Source organism: Nicotiana sylvestris, chromosome 9 (genome assembly GCF_000393655.2).
Source record: "Nicotiana sylvestris chromosome 9, ASM39365v2, whole genome shotgun sequence".
Taxonomy (NCBI): domain Eukaryota; kingdom Viridiplantae; phylum Streptophyta; class Magnoliopsida; order Solanales; family Solanaceae; genus Nicotiana; species Nicotiana sylvestris.
In genome coordinates, this window is record NC_091065.1 from 1105161 (window position 1) to 1118920 (window position 13760).

At 37.8% G+C, this 13760-nt stretch overlaps 1 protein-coding gene across 2 annotated transcripts; it reads left to right on the top strand.

Moving 5' to 3' along the window:
- Positions 1–328: 328 nt before the first annotated feature.
- LOC104233277 (clathrin interactor EPSIN 1-like) lies at positions 329–13268 on the top strand. Of its 2 annotated transcripts, none has more exons than XM_009786649.2 (12): positions 329–413; positions 550–597; positions 730–781; positions 7522–7601; positions 7711–7789; positions 7988–8071; positions 8207–8352; positions 8447–8659; positions 9943–10103; positions 11703–11875; positions 11983–12379; positions 12760–13268. In XM_009786649.2, the coding sequence occupies exons 2-12, from the start codon at positions 557–559 to the stop codon at positions 12969–12971; spliced, it is 1638 nt and encodes a 545-aa protein (XP_009784951.1). In that variant the 5' UTR covers positions 329–413; positions 550–556; the 3' UTR covers positions 12972–13268. The 2 variants fall into 2 exon arrangements, with proteins under 2 accessions (XP_009784951.1, XP_009784950.1); XM_009786648.2 differs by lacking the exon at positions 329–413 and adding an exon at positions 437–455.
- The last annotated feature ends 492 nt before the right edge of the window (positions 13269–13760 follow it).

Sequence of the window (13760 nt, forward strand, 5' to 3'; positions counted from 1 at the left end):
TCCAGTTTCTCAAAAAAAAAAAAAAAGACCTAAAACATTACTAGACTTGAAATACTCAAAAGAAATCAAAAAATTATAGAAAATATTTTAAAACAGGTTGTTCTAGGCGACCTATTGTTAAAATAATTTTGGAATTCAAAAAAATGACTATAGAAAATATTTTAAAAGCATATCGCTGGATTTCAGGGACGTTAAAATAGTATTTCAATAAAAAAAAATAAAATTTAGAGAAAAATATTTAAGAGCAGGTCGTCGGATTTACTCGCGATCTACTATTAAAATAGTTTTACAAATTTAAAAAACAAAAGAATTTTAAGAAAATAACGAATTATGATAACAAACTTCGTCGTCTTCTGCTTCCTCTCTCTTTATTAGTATAATAAAAAAAATTGCAAAAATCTCATCTGTTTCACGTATTTCTCTCAACCCAATATATTTTCCCCAAAATTATCAAAGTCATTAGAAAAATTCATTAACTTTAAATTTCAGATTCGATTTACATATTTTACGAATTCAAATTCAATTTTTTTCCAATTTTGTGATTTGCAGGTCCAATATGGATTTCATGAAGGTATTCGATCAAACAGTTCGCGAAATGTAAGCTATTTTCCTCTCTTACCTCTTAATTCATCGTGTTTTTTTTTTGTGTGAAAATTTCAATTTGTCCCCAATATTTTACGCAGTGTTTTTTTTTTTTTTTTGAAAATTGGTAAACTGTGTGTTTTGCAGAAAGAGGGAGGTGAATTTGAAAGTGTTGAAGGTTCCTGAGATTGAGCAGAAGGTAAAAAAGCTTAAAATAAATACTTTCAGCTTTAACTTTTAGCATTTATTTTTGTAGAATACACATAAAGTACATAACATAATCAAGTAACTTAGAAATCAGTTCAGGATTTTAAGTCAATGAGTGCAAAGAGCCGAGGGTCTACAGGAAATAGCCTCTCTATCTTCAAAAGGTAGGGGTAAGGTCTGCGTACCCACTAACCTGTTGGGAATAAACCCCGTAAAAATAGTATTCACGGTATTAGTGATCAACGGAGAATACTAATTTATGGTTGAATCAGCAAGAATAGAAATGCAGCAATAATGACACCAAGATTTTACGTGGAAACCCTTCTGAATAAGGGAAAAACTACGGCCAAGAAGAGCAACTGATATCACTATAGCGAGGAATTTTATACTGTGTAGTAACGAGTACGAATACTCCTAAGACCACTACACTCTCAAAAGAAATAAACACTCTTTTGCTTTTTCCACCTTACTACAATATCTCTCACACTCTATTTTTCTTCACAAACTATTTTCTTATAGTTTATGAAATACCTTGCTCTCTCTTTTCTCTCTTTGTTGGTGGATAGAAATGAGAGTTAAAGCTCTCTTTTTATAGCCAAAACCTCACTCTCTAAAGCCTACAATATTTGACAATTTGCACACCTTTTTCACAATTTCAACAAGGTTGACTACCAAACCAAACCAAGTCAAGAAAATTGGCTACCAAATTATACTAATTCAACAAGGTTGGCTACCAAACCAAACCAAGTCAACAAAATTGGCTACCAAATCATTTGAATGAAATGGATACCATATCAATCTCCCCCTCCAGTCTCATTCATCTAGAGGAGATAGCACTGTCTTCTAGTCTGAGTGCATGCCAACAAGTTCTTTGCATAGCTCGAACTTGTCTCTTGGTACCACCTTGGCCAACATATCATCCACATATAGCAAGAGGATGATAAAATCATCATCAGAAAATCTTTGTACAAACACTGAGTGATCTGAAGAAGTCTTCTTGTAACCTTGCTCCCCCATAACAGACTCAAACTTCTTGTACCACTGTCTGGGAGCTTGCTTCAATCCATATAGACTCTTCTTAAGTTTGCATACAGGATTTTCCTTACCCTTTGCCTTGAAGCCCTCAGGTTGTTTCATATAAATCTCCTCTTCTAAGTCACCGTGAAGAAAAGCAATCTTCACATCTATCTGCTCAATCTCCAAATCAAGACTGGCAGTCAAACCAAGAACTGTCCGAATGGAGGACATTTTCACGACAGGAGAAAATATTTCGTCAAAGTCAATACCTTTCCTTTGATCAAATCCCTTGACAACCAATCTAGCTTTGTATCTGGGCTTCAAACTATGTTCTTCAGCTTTAACTTTGAACACCCACTTGTTCTTCAAAGCTCTCATGCCCTTAGGCAATTTCACCAACTCATAAGTATGGTTCTCATGCAGAGATTTTATCTCATCTTGCATGGCTTCAATCCATTGATCCTTGAGCTCATCTTCTATGGCCTCCGCATAACATTCAGGTTCTCACCCATCATTGAGTAATACATACTCATTAGGTGATTAACGAGAGGAAGGAGTACGAGGTCTAGAAGACCTCATGAGTGGGATATCTAACTTGTCCACAGCTTCGTGAGTAGGAGCATCTGCCTCATCAACATTAGCATTGTTATCACCATCACCATCAATATGTTGATTTGGAATATGGTTCTGGGCATCACCATCATCATTGAGCCCACCAACGTTATCCGCATTTGTATGAGGAACTTGATCAAGATTGACTAAACCTTCAGAACTTGGAGATTTTAGCTTCTCCGCTTTGTTAATATCTTCAATGGTTTGATCCTCCACGAAGATAACATCACGGTTTCTCACGACCTTCTTCTCAATTGGATCATATAGCCTGTAACCAAACTCATCAAGGCCATAACCAATGAAGATGCAATGCCTTGTCTTGACAGTTAATTTTGACCTCTCATCTTTAGGCACATGTACAAAAGCTTTGCAACCAAACACTTTCAAGTGGTCATAGGAAATTTCCTTGCCATACCAAACTCTGTTTGGAACATCACTTTGCAAAGCAACCACAAGGGATAGATTAATAACACGTGCGGCGGTCAACAAAGCCTCACCCCAAAAGGAATTCGGCAACTTTGCTTTAGAAAGCAAACACCTGACTCTTTCCATCAAGGTCTTGTTCATCCTTTCTGCTAAACCATTAAGCTGAGGAGTCTTCTGGTGTCTGATACCCTGTTGCTTGCAGTATTCGTCAAACGGTCCACAATATTCACCACCGTTATCAATACGAATACACTGCAGCTTCTTTTCTGTTTCTCTTTCAACTGAAGCTTGAAACTGCTTAAAGACACCCAACACTTGGTCTTTAGTCTTCAAGATGTAGACCCAAAGTTTCCTTGAACAATCATCAATAAAGGTAGCAAAATAAAGTGCACCACCCAAAGTTCTTGTCTTCATTGGACCACATAAATCTGAATGCACCAACTCAAGCAACTCTGTCTTTCTTGAAGGAGGATGAGATTGCAAAGAAACTCTTTTTTGTTTTCCAGCCAAGCAGTACTCACATTTTTCTAATTTTGCACTTTCAAAATTTGACAACAATTTCTTCTTAGCCAGAACGTTTAGTCCTTTCTCGCTAATGTGGCTAAGCCTCTTATACCATAACGTTGAAGAGTTATTGCTCTCAACGACATTCACCATATCAACACAAGTAGAGGCCGTAGTCCAGTATAGACCACGACGCTTTTCCCCACGAGCCACAATCATGGAACCCTTAGTAAGCTTCCTCTTTCCAGCACCATTGGTACCGACATATCCCTCATCATCCAAAACATCAACAGAGATCAAGTGCAAACGAACATCAGTGCATGCTTTACATTGTTTAAAACTAGTTTAGTTCAATACTAGCTTCCAAACAAATCGTTCCTACACCAGTTATCCTAGATACAGTCTCATTACCCATATTGAAAGTTCCAAAGTCACCCTGAGTATAGGATGAGAAAGACCTTTGGGTCTACATCTTGAATACTAAAGACCAAGTGTTGGGTGTCTTTAAGTAGTTTCAGGCTTCAGTTGAAAGAGAAACAGGAAAGAAGCTGCAGTGTATTCGTACTGATAACGGTGGTGAATATTGTGGACCATTTGACGAATACTGCAAGCAACATGGTATCAGACACCAGAAGACTCCTCAGCTTAATGGTTATCAAAAAGGATGAACAGGACCTTGATGGAAAGAGTCAGGTGTTTGCTAAGCAAAGTTGCCGAATTCCTTTTGGGGTGAGGCTTTGTTGACCGCCGCACATGTTATTAATCTATCCCTTACGGTTGCTTTGCAAAGTGATGTTCCAAACAGAGTTTGGTATGGCAAGGATGTTTCCTATGACCACTTGAAAGTGTTTGGTTGCAAAGATTTTGTACATGTGCCTAAAGATGAGAGGTCAAAATTAACTGCCAAGACAAGACAGTGCATCTTCATTGGTTATGGCCTTGATGAGTTTGGTTACAGGCTATATGATCCAATTGAGAAGAAGGTCGTGAGAAACCGTGATGTTATCTTCGTGGAGGATTAAACCATTGAGGATATTAACAAAGCGGAGAAGCTAAAATCTCCTAGTTCTGAAGGTTTAGTCAATCTTGATCAAGTTCCTCATACAAATGCGGATGACGTTGGTGGGCTCAATGATGATGGTGATGCCCAGAACCATATTTCAAATCAGCATATTGATGGTGATGGTGATAACAATGCTAATGTTGATGAGGCAGATGCTTATACTCACGAAGCTGTGGACGAGTTAGATATTCCACTTAGGAGGTCTTCTAGACCTCGTACTCCTTCCTCCCGTTATTCACCCAATGAGTATGTATTACTCAATGATGGGGGAGAACCTGAATGTTATGCGGAGGCCATAGAAAATGAGCTCAAGGATCAATGGATTGAAGCCATGCAATGAAATCTCTGCATGAGAACCATACTTATGAGTTGGTGAAATTGCCTAAGGGCATGAGAGCTTTGAAGAACAAGTAGGTGTTCAAAGTTAAAGCTGAAGAACATAGTTTGAAGCCCAGATACAAAGCTAGATTGGTTGTCAAGGGATTTGGTCAAAGGAAAGGTATTGACTTTGACGAAATATTTTCTCCTATCGTGAAAATGTCCTCCATTGGGACAGTTCTTGGTTTGACTGCCAGTCTTGATTTGGAGATTGAGCAGATAGATGTGAAGACTGCTTTTCTTCACGGTGACTTAGAAGAGGAAATTTATATGGAACAACCTGAGGGCTTCATTTCAAAGGGTAAGGAAAATCCTGTATGCAAACTTAAGAAGAGTCTATATGGATTGAAGCAAGATCTCAGACAGTGGTACAAGAAGTTTGAGTCTGTTATGGGGGAGCAAGGTTACAAGAAGACTTCTTCAGATCACTCAGTGTTTGTACAAAGATTTTCTGATGATGATTTTATCATCCTCTTGCTATATGTGGATGATATGTTGACCAAGGTGGTACCAAGAGACAAGTTCGAGCTATGCAAAGAACTTGTCGGCATGCACTCAGACCAGAAGACAGTGCTACCTCCTCTAGATGAATGAGACTGGAGGGGGAGATTGATATGGTGTCCATCTCATTCAAATGATTTGGTAGCCAATTTTGTTGATTTGGTTTGGTTTGGTAGCCAACCTTGTTGAATTAGTATAATTTGGTAGCCAATTTTATTGACTTGGTTTGGTTTGGTAGCCAACCTTGTTGAAATTGTGAAAAGGGTGTGCAAATTGTCAAATATTGTAGGCTTTAGAGAGTGAGGTTTTGGCTATAAAAGGAGAGTTTTAACTCTCATTTCTACACACCAACAAAGAGAGAAAAGAGAGAGAGACGAAGGTATTCCATAAGCTATAAGAAAATAGCTTGTGAAGAAAAATAAGAGATATTGTAGTGAGGTGGAAAAAGCAAAAGAGTATTTATTTCTTTTGAGGATGTAGTGGTCTTAGGAGTATTCGTACTCGTTACTACACAGTGTAAAATTCCTCGCTATAGTGATATCAGTTGCTCTTCTTGGCCGTGTTTTTTCCCTTATTCAGAAGGGTTTCCACGTAAAATCTTGCTCCCCAGACCTCACTTGTGGGATTACACTAGGTTTGTTGTTATTGTTGTTGTTGTAAGTGCAAAGTACGTGCACCCATTACACAATAGGCGCACGTCACGAGTTTGAACCTTGCCACAAACAAAAACTTGGTATTTACATAGAGAAGCGGACCCATTAGTTTCGAATCGTGTGCCGCTAGACCTCGGGGATTTCTCAGTTATCAAAAAAAGAAAAGTATCAGTGCACCCATTATCAGAAAAGGAGTAGCACGTGTCGTTTCAAAGGACTAAAAAAAGGTGAACTCAAATTGTTGTTTTTCGATATCAATGGATCATGTGTTTTAGTTTAGAAATAATATTTATTCCTTGATCTTATATAGTAATTGATGATTAACAAAGAACTAGATGGCTCAAGGAAAGCACATTGACTGATTAATAAACTCAGGATTTGTCTGAAATTTATTGTTTTTTCTGAACTAGATCCGGTTTTTCTGTTTCGTACTTGTTGATCAACAAATTTCTACTTAATTATGTTGTGGTAGATGCCAATAACCTCTTTGTCACATGCATTGTGAGGTGTAATATCTATCATTTGATGCAGAAATGAGATTCGTGAAAGTCATAATTATGTCTGTGCTGAAATGTCAATGACGAGATATCTGGGCATATGATCATGGTTCTTTTTGTTGTTTTTCTTTCGACATGTATTCAATAGAATCAGATAGTGATGAACGTTGACTACATGGTGAGATTACTGAGGAAACTTTAGTTGTATGGACTGTATGTCTGTATTATATGTAGTTATTAACAGTAATTTCGACCGAGCATGCGAAGTGAGGGACCACCGCTTATCATGGGTTAAATGAAGCGAATTCAGAAGAAGTCTGCGCTTCGGACAGTGAGGCACAAAGTAATGGAGAAGCTATCGTTTCTTTGAATTTGATCCTAAAGATTTAAGAGATAGGGTAAAGGGAGGATAAGGAAATAGGGCATTCTCTTGTGAGTGCTAGGACTCCTCTCCCGACATACTTCAGTGTACTTTTTGTTGTCTTCTTCTTCTGTGGGTTGCAGCAATTCTTCTTTAACTACTACTGTTTCACTAGTTCTCAGATTTGCTTCTTAGGTTCCTATTTTCCCTTTGAAATGACTCTTTCCTCTTCATTTTTTTGTCAAGTCCTCCTCTTATGCTACTTCTACTTTTGGATTTTCTTTTGCTTTTTTCTTCTACTCAGTCCACTCTTGTCTTTCTCTATCTCAATTATCAAAAGATTCTGTAGCTCTACAGGTTGTTAGGAAATAATATTTCAATTAAAGTTATTATAGTACAAGAGGCGGATCCAGAATTTAAATTTAATTGGTTCAACGTGAACTCACTCTACAGTTAAAATTATGGGTTCATATCTAATATTTCTTAAGATTTTAGTAGGTTTTTACATATATATCTATATTTCGTGTCAAAAATTCTGGGTTCAGATGAAGCCATAGCCAAAAGACGGTCCACCTATGTGTAGTTCAATCCTAAAGCAATTGAGGCTTATTTCTTTTTTGTGCTTTTTCACTTTCAAAAAACAATGGATTTGCATCCTATGCTCTTTTTGTCCTTTCCCCTTCATATTCTGATTATAATGTAATATTATAACATGAATAGGTATTGGACGCTACGGATGATGAACCTTGGGGCCCCCATGGTACTGCATTGGCTGAGATAGCTCAGGCTACAAAAAAATTGTACAACCTCATCAATATAGTTGCTAATTCTTAACTCTTTGGATTTTCTCATTTGTTCTCATCATAATGGTAAGTTCATTGAGCTATCAATTACTGGTGTATCCCGCAGCTCTGAGTGTCAGATGGTTATGAATGTCCTGTGGACAAGATTGACTGAAACAGGAAAGAATTGGCGTTATGTTTATAAGGTGTGTACTATATCCTTTTGCGGTATCAACTTTTTGTAGTTAATTGTAAAAACCTAAGAACCTGTAGAAAACTGAAGAAAAGTTTAAAATATCAAGCTCCCAATAGTCGGTTCTTTGTTTAAATTTTGAGTTTCATTTCTGTACCTTCTCGAACAACTTATATAAGGTCTAATAGTTGTGAAATACTTTTGGTACCAGTCTTTGGCTGTTGTTGAGTATTTGGTGGCTCACGGATCTGAACGCGCTGTTGATGAGATCGTAGAACATACCTATCAGATATCTGTATGTATTTTTGTGTCATTGCGTTAAATTTCTTTGCCAGTGACAGTTGTTCCGTGGTCATACTTAAAGGAGTGTGGTCCTTTCCCTCCTCCCCGTGTATCTTACCTCTTTCCCTCTTTCCTTTTGCTACTCAAGTCTCTCACAAGTTTCGAGTATGTTGAACCCAATGGGAAAGATATGGGGATCAATGTGAGGAAGAAAGCAGAAAATATTGTGGCACTATTGAATAACAAGGAAAAGATCGAAGACGCTAGAAATAAAGCTGCTGCAAATCGCGACAAGTAAGTTAATCCTTTATGGTCTGACTTTGCTCTTGATTATTCAAAGAGTCCCTGGTAACTAGTTGCATGGTCATGATGGAATGCCACCTTTTAGGTACTTTGGATTGTCATCTTCTGGAGTAACATTTAAATCGAGCTCTGCCTCCCTAAATAGCAGCAGCAACTTTCAGAGTGGTGATCGATATGGAGGTTTTGGAAATAAAAGTGATGGCGATTCATTTAAGGATAGTTACAGGGAAAAGGATCGGTATGGTGAAGATAAATTTGACCAGTTTAAATCAAAGAAGGGGTCTTCTCGTTATGGAAGGTCAGCATGATTATTTTTTCTCTACTATGCTTCACTTTGTCCTTCTATTTGGGGTTTGTGGCATAGGTGTTTTTACTATTGGTTCCGTTACAGTTGCAACAGCCTGTTATGCACTGATGTACAACCATTCAATTGCATATATCTTCTTTTTTAATAAATAAAAGTACCTTTTTAAAATAAAAAAATGATCAGTAAGGAAAGGGCCAAAAGGTTTTTTTTTTTTAAATTACCAAAAAAAAGTACCTTTTTTAAAAATAAACAAAATGATCAGTAAAGGAAAGGGCCAAAAGTTCTATTTCTGGCAGCATTTGGGACTGAAGATCTTTTGTTATTGTCCTTCCACTTTATCATTTCATTGCTACTGTGTGACTTTTCCCTCCAAGTTCTTTTTTGCATATTCTAGATTTACGGGAAGAAGCAATTTTAAACCCTGATTCTTTGATTGCCTCGGCAAACCCATGTTAAATGAAGTATACATGATTATGGTCACTCTCTATGGACGAACTATGCACTAAAACCTTTTTAGAAACTTAACATATCCATCAGTTAATCATACCTGAGTCCATGTATGTGTAGGTTAGAATTACTTTTTGTTGTTTTGTTGTCTAATCAAGGTCATTATAATTGACAAAGAACTTCTAGAGCCAGTGGACTTGTTTTTTCTTTCCTCACTTTTCTTCGGGAACTATCATCACCAACTTGTGGGCCTAGAATCTTCTACAAGAAACAAAGTGACAAACTGCATTATGATGGTCTAGTACTCTAGTTACCAAATCCAGTAGCTTTCTTTACTGGCATAAGCAGGTTGATGGGTTTGTAGGTTATGGTGTCTGAAGAGAGTGATGCGAGTGAAGAATGTGGATTAGAGAAAATAGAGTGTGGTGTTATCTGGTTTCTGTTGAGGGAGAAGTGTAATAAAGCATAAAGAGAAAGGGGGGGGGGTATAAAGTTTTACTTATTGCTTCTGATTCTAAAAGAGAGAAACTTGTCTCTTTTTCTTCATTGGTTCTCTCCCCAATTAGGTTTTCAATTTTCTGAATTGGTTACTGCATAGTGTACTCTATGCATACTTTTGGGCCTCAATTGTTGTGTAGTTCTCTGTCCAGCATGTTTATGCAGCTTATACGTACCTGTTCGAACTTTATTTTCCTCTTTATATCACTTTTAGATTTAGCATTCAAATTGACTAAAGTTTAAGTGGCAATCATCTCCACAATGGTTCTACTGTTGCACTTTAAACTCCATTATATCCCCGTTTTCTTAAACTCAAGGACATTTTGCAGCAATGTTCAAGACACTGTTTCATCTAGTGGATCAAAGACGTCAAAGAGGGTAGGTAAACCTGATAAAGCTACTTCTAATCCTCCACATAGTGCAGCTGTATCATCAAGCAAATATGAGGAAGATTTTGATGATTTTGATCCTCGAGGGACTTCAAGTACTAGTAAGTATCTGTATATCTGTAATAGATGCAATGCTATTCTACTTTATGTTTTCTAGAAGGCCCTTTCCAAGTCTTTTGCCTAATGTTTGCATAAAAAGGTGAAGTATCACTAGGTTCCATTTCATTTCTTTTTGCACCTGGGGGTTAGCTCAATTGGCAAAGGTTGAGGGACTTGTGTCTTAGGTCGCACGTTTGAGCCTTGCACCAACCGAACTAACTCTGGTATTTAAGTGGAGAAAGGTAGGAGTGGGCCCATCATCATGAGTTTCGAAGGCTGCGGTTGGCTCAAAGGGTCGGCTCCAGCCAAACTTCTCGGTCGTTAAAAAAAAAGGTGAAGTATCACCAATGTTTTGCATACAAAGGCAAAGTTTCACTTTTACAAACTTTGGTGGTCTGTGCCAAAGAACTTAACTGGTCTTTTTATCTATCAGATATCCACTTGGGGGATCCAAAAGATAGGAAGAATTTTTCTTTCGCCTCAAAAAGCTTAGGATTCCAAGTGAAAAATTAGTAAATTTTAAAAAGATGTCCTTTTGATGCCGAAGAAAGAGGTTGGCTGGACTACAAAATACTAACGCTATTTATTGGTTATGAAAAGCCAAAGATAAGGTTTGCTTGTCCGGCAGTCGTTTTGTTTCATAGAGAAGACATTTATCTTTAAATTAATCTTTTATCTAATGAAGTTGTGTGCCGAACATTTTGGATGTTTAGAACAATGCAGCTTTTTACATGAAATGCATTTTCTTTTTGGGGTTTTTTTTTTGGGGGAGGGGGGGGGGGGGATGTGACAGGAACTTCCAAATTGCAGAGTTGTGACAATATATGTGGTGAAAAGTATGACATGGAGGTTTTTAAACTTGGGCATTCCTGGAACTCATTTTCTTATTTCCTAGGAAATTACTTCTATATGAAGGTAAATAAGTAACTGTCCAACAACTTGAGAGCATACAAAAGAGACATCCTCAAACATTTCAAAGAAATGAAAAATAAATCAAGTGAAGTCTTCATTATGGTCATAGTAACTTGAGCAGCCTTTTCTCATGATTATGTACGTCTCATTTTTATATGCTTTATGATGTAGCATTACATGTTTGGTGCTAAAGTCACAACATACAGATTTCCTTGCGCAACTTTCACTTTTAGTTTGTTTACCCTTTTCTTTTCTCTATCATGTTTATACCCGCATCCACGCACACCCTTGCCTTTTGGTACTTGTGCATGTAGTCAACCTATTGTTTTGTGTGATTAAGGGCCTTCAATGAAGCCTTTCCTTAGTTGACCTGGTTGATTGTTTTTCTGATTTGACGAAGATAATGCCAGTAAAATCTTAAGGACTCGATTTACCGGAAAATGGAAAGAAAGCCTAAGTACCTTGATATTTTGTTCTCAACAACCTGGCAGGAATTCCAATGGGGCAAATCCTAAGCAATTTTTTTTTTATTGGATTTGGTTTCTGTGATGCAAAATATTTAAAGAAAGATCCGTATAATAAATTCATCTGGAACCTATTCCATGTAGAATGTGTGTTCTAGTTAGTTTTGGATTGAGGCTCAGTTGTTGTTTCTTTGCAATTTACTATTTCTTTTGATTGTCAAGCAGAGCCTTCCACCGAAAAATCTGACCAAGTAGATCTATTTGGACAAAATTTGATTGGTGACCTCTTGGATGTACCAACACCTGTTCCAGCTGATAATTCTACTGTCTCCAGTCATCCATCAGAGGTTGATTTATTTGCTGATGCCAATTTTGCATTGGCGAAACCACAGTCTGAGGTGAGGGTAGCTTCTCAGGCTCCAGTGTGCAACACTCCATCATGTTTTTTTCGCAATTTTGCTTTTTGGTTTGTTGGTTTAAAATTGGCCGTCTGTCTTTTCTGCAGATAAGTGTAGATCTGTTTGCTTCTCAGCCTGCCTCTTCATCTGCAGCTCCTTCAACCATAGATTTTTTTTCTGCACCAGATCCTGTTGTACAATCCGATATCAGATCTCCTAAATCAGACAAGATAAATGCTACTACGGTTGATCCGTTTGCTGCAGTTCCACTAAATACCTTTGATAGTTCTGATCCCTTTGGTACATTTGTTTCTCATGCTGATCCTGTATCAGTAGCCAGTGAAAATGCTAATCGTGGTGGGAATCAGGAGGAGACTCCTAGCAAATTAGATAAATCTTCTGTCGAAGCTAAGCCCGCACCAAAGAAGGATGATTTTCAAGTCAGGTCTGGAATATGGGCTGATTCATTGAGCCGTGGACTGATTGATCTGAATATCTCTGCACGTAAGTTTCTGTTCTCTGTTATCACTGGCAACATTCTGTTGAACAACTACATTTTTTTTGGTTTAACCATACGGTGTCTGGAAGCCAGTGGCCCTATTAATTTGGATTCACGTTGTAGAAGCTCACTACGGGAGTTTTAGTGCTCCCTAGTCCCTACCAAAGAGAACTCCATTCTCAGGGCTCAAACCCAAGACCTCTGGTTAAGGGTAGAGGAACCTTTATGGTTCCACCAGTGACCTTTTGGTGGTTGAACAATTGTATATAGTATGCTTACCATTAGATATTTGGTTTAAATCTGTTAGCTTTAAAGTAGAACTAGGCTACAGTTACTCATCTTATAGATGATTGTACTTATTCTGTATCTCCCCCGAAATTTGCAGCCAAAAAGGTCAACCTTGCAGACGTAGGCATCGTGGGTGGATTGACCGATGGGTCAGATGTGAAAGAAAAAGGGCCTACTACATTTTACATGGGCAGAGCCATGGGTCAAGGAACCGGGCTTGGCCAATCCGGGTTCACGTCCACATCAACGGGTGGAGATGACTTTTTTTCAAGTCACCAGAACTATCAATTTGGCAGCTTCCAAAAGTGATTTCGCATATCACCACAACTGAGGTTCATTCCTCCCAGTTCCCACTAAATATTCATTTGTGAATTTCACCTCTAAATAGAAGTAGAGAGCAGTAGTGTGTTGGTGCACATTAGGAAAGTGATCAATGTTATGTCATTGACAGGCTACTAGTTCACATATATACCCCCCCCCCCTGCAGCTGCCCTGCAGAGTGCAAAATATTTTTTTGCTGTGCCTCTTTTAGTACTATACAGATTTTCCTTGTACTTGATCTTGTGTCTTGTGCTTTTCCTATATACAAATTTGGCATATGATTGACTGATTGTGTACATTACCTGGTACTAGTCTGACTCATGGTGATCTAGTCAGAAGATCACTGCATTGCTCCTAGTGGTTTGATTGCAACGTTTCAAAAATCGAGTGGTAATGTTGACCACCGAATCAGATGTCTCAGGGTGTGCTGGAATGGTCGGGATACCTTCGTCCACCTTGAATCAGATGTCTCAGGTTGGAATCGTGGAAATAGATAATCTTTTTGTAAGAACGCTTAAAACTTTTCTAGTCATCTATTAGAGAATTCTCAAGTTTAAGCTATCATTTGTAGGTGTGAAATACGGAAAAGAACCATTCGAAAACATTTTTAAAACCATATTCAAAACATTTTTAAAACCATATTCAAAACATTTTTAACCCTTTTTTTTCATAGACCCCGTGTATTGTAAGTGATTCAAACCTGCTTGAAGCGAGCCTCCCATAGAAGCAAATAAAATTGGTGAGTTATATGAACTAAGTTATGAGCAATATGAAGCC

Coding starts and splice junctions, on each gene's coding strand:
- LOC104233277 (XM_009786649.2), top strand. CDS start 557: ATGGATTTCATGAAGGTATTCGATCAAACAGTTCGCGAAAT. Junction 782..7,521: donor TTCCTGAGATTGAGCAGAAG/GTAAAAAAGCTT, acceptor TAACATGAATAG/GTATTGGACGCTACGGATGA. Junction 8,072..8,206: donor AACATACCTATCAGATATCT/GTATGTATTTTT, acceptor TTGCTACTCAAG/TCTCTCACAAGTTTCGAGTA.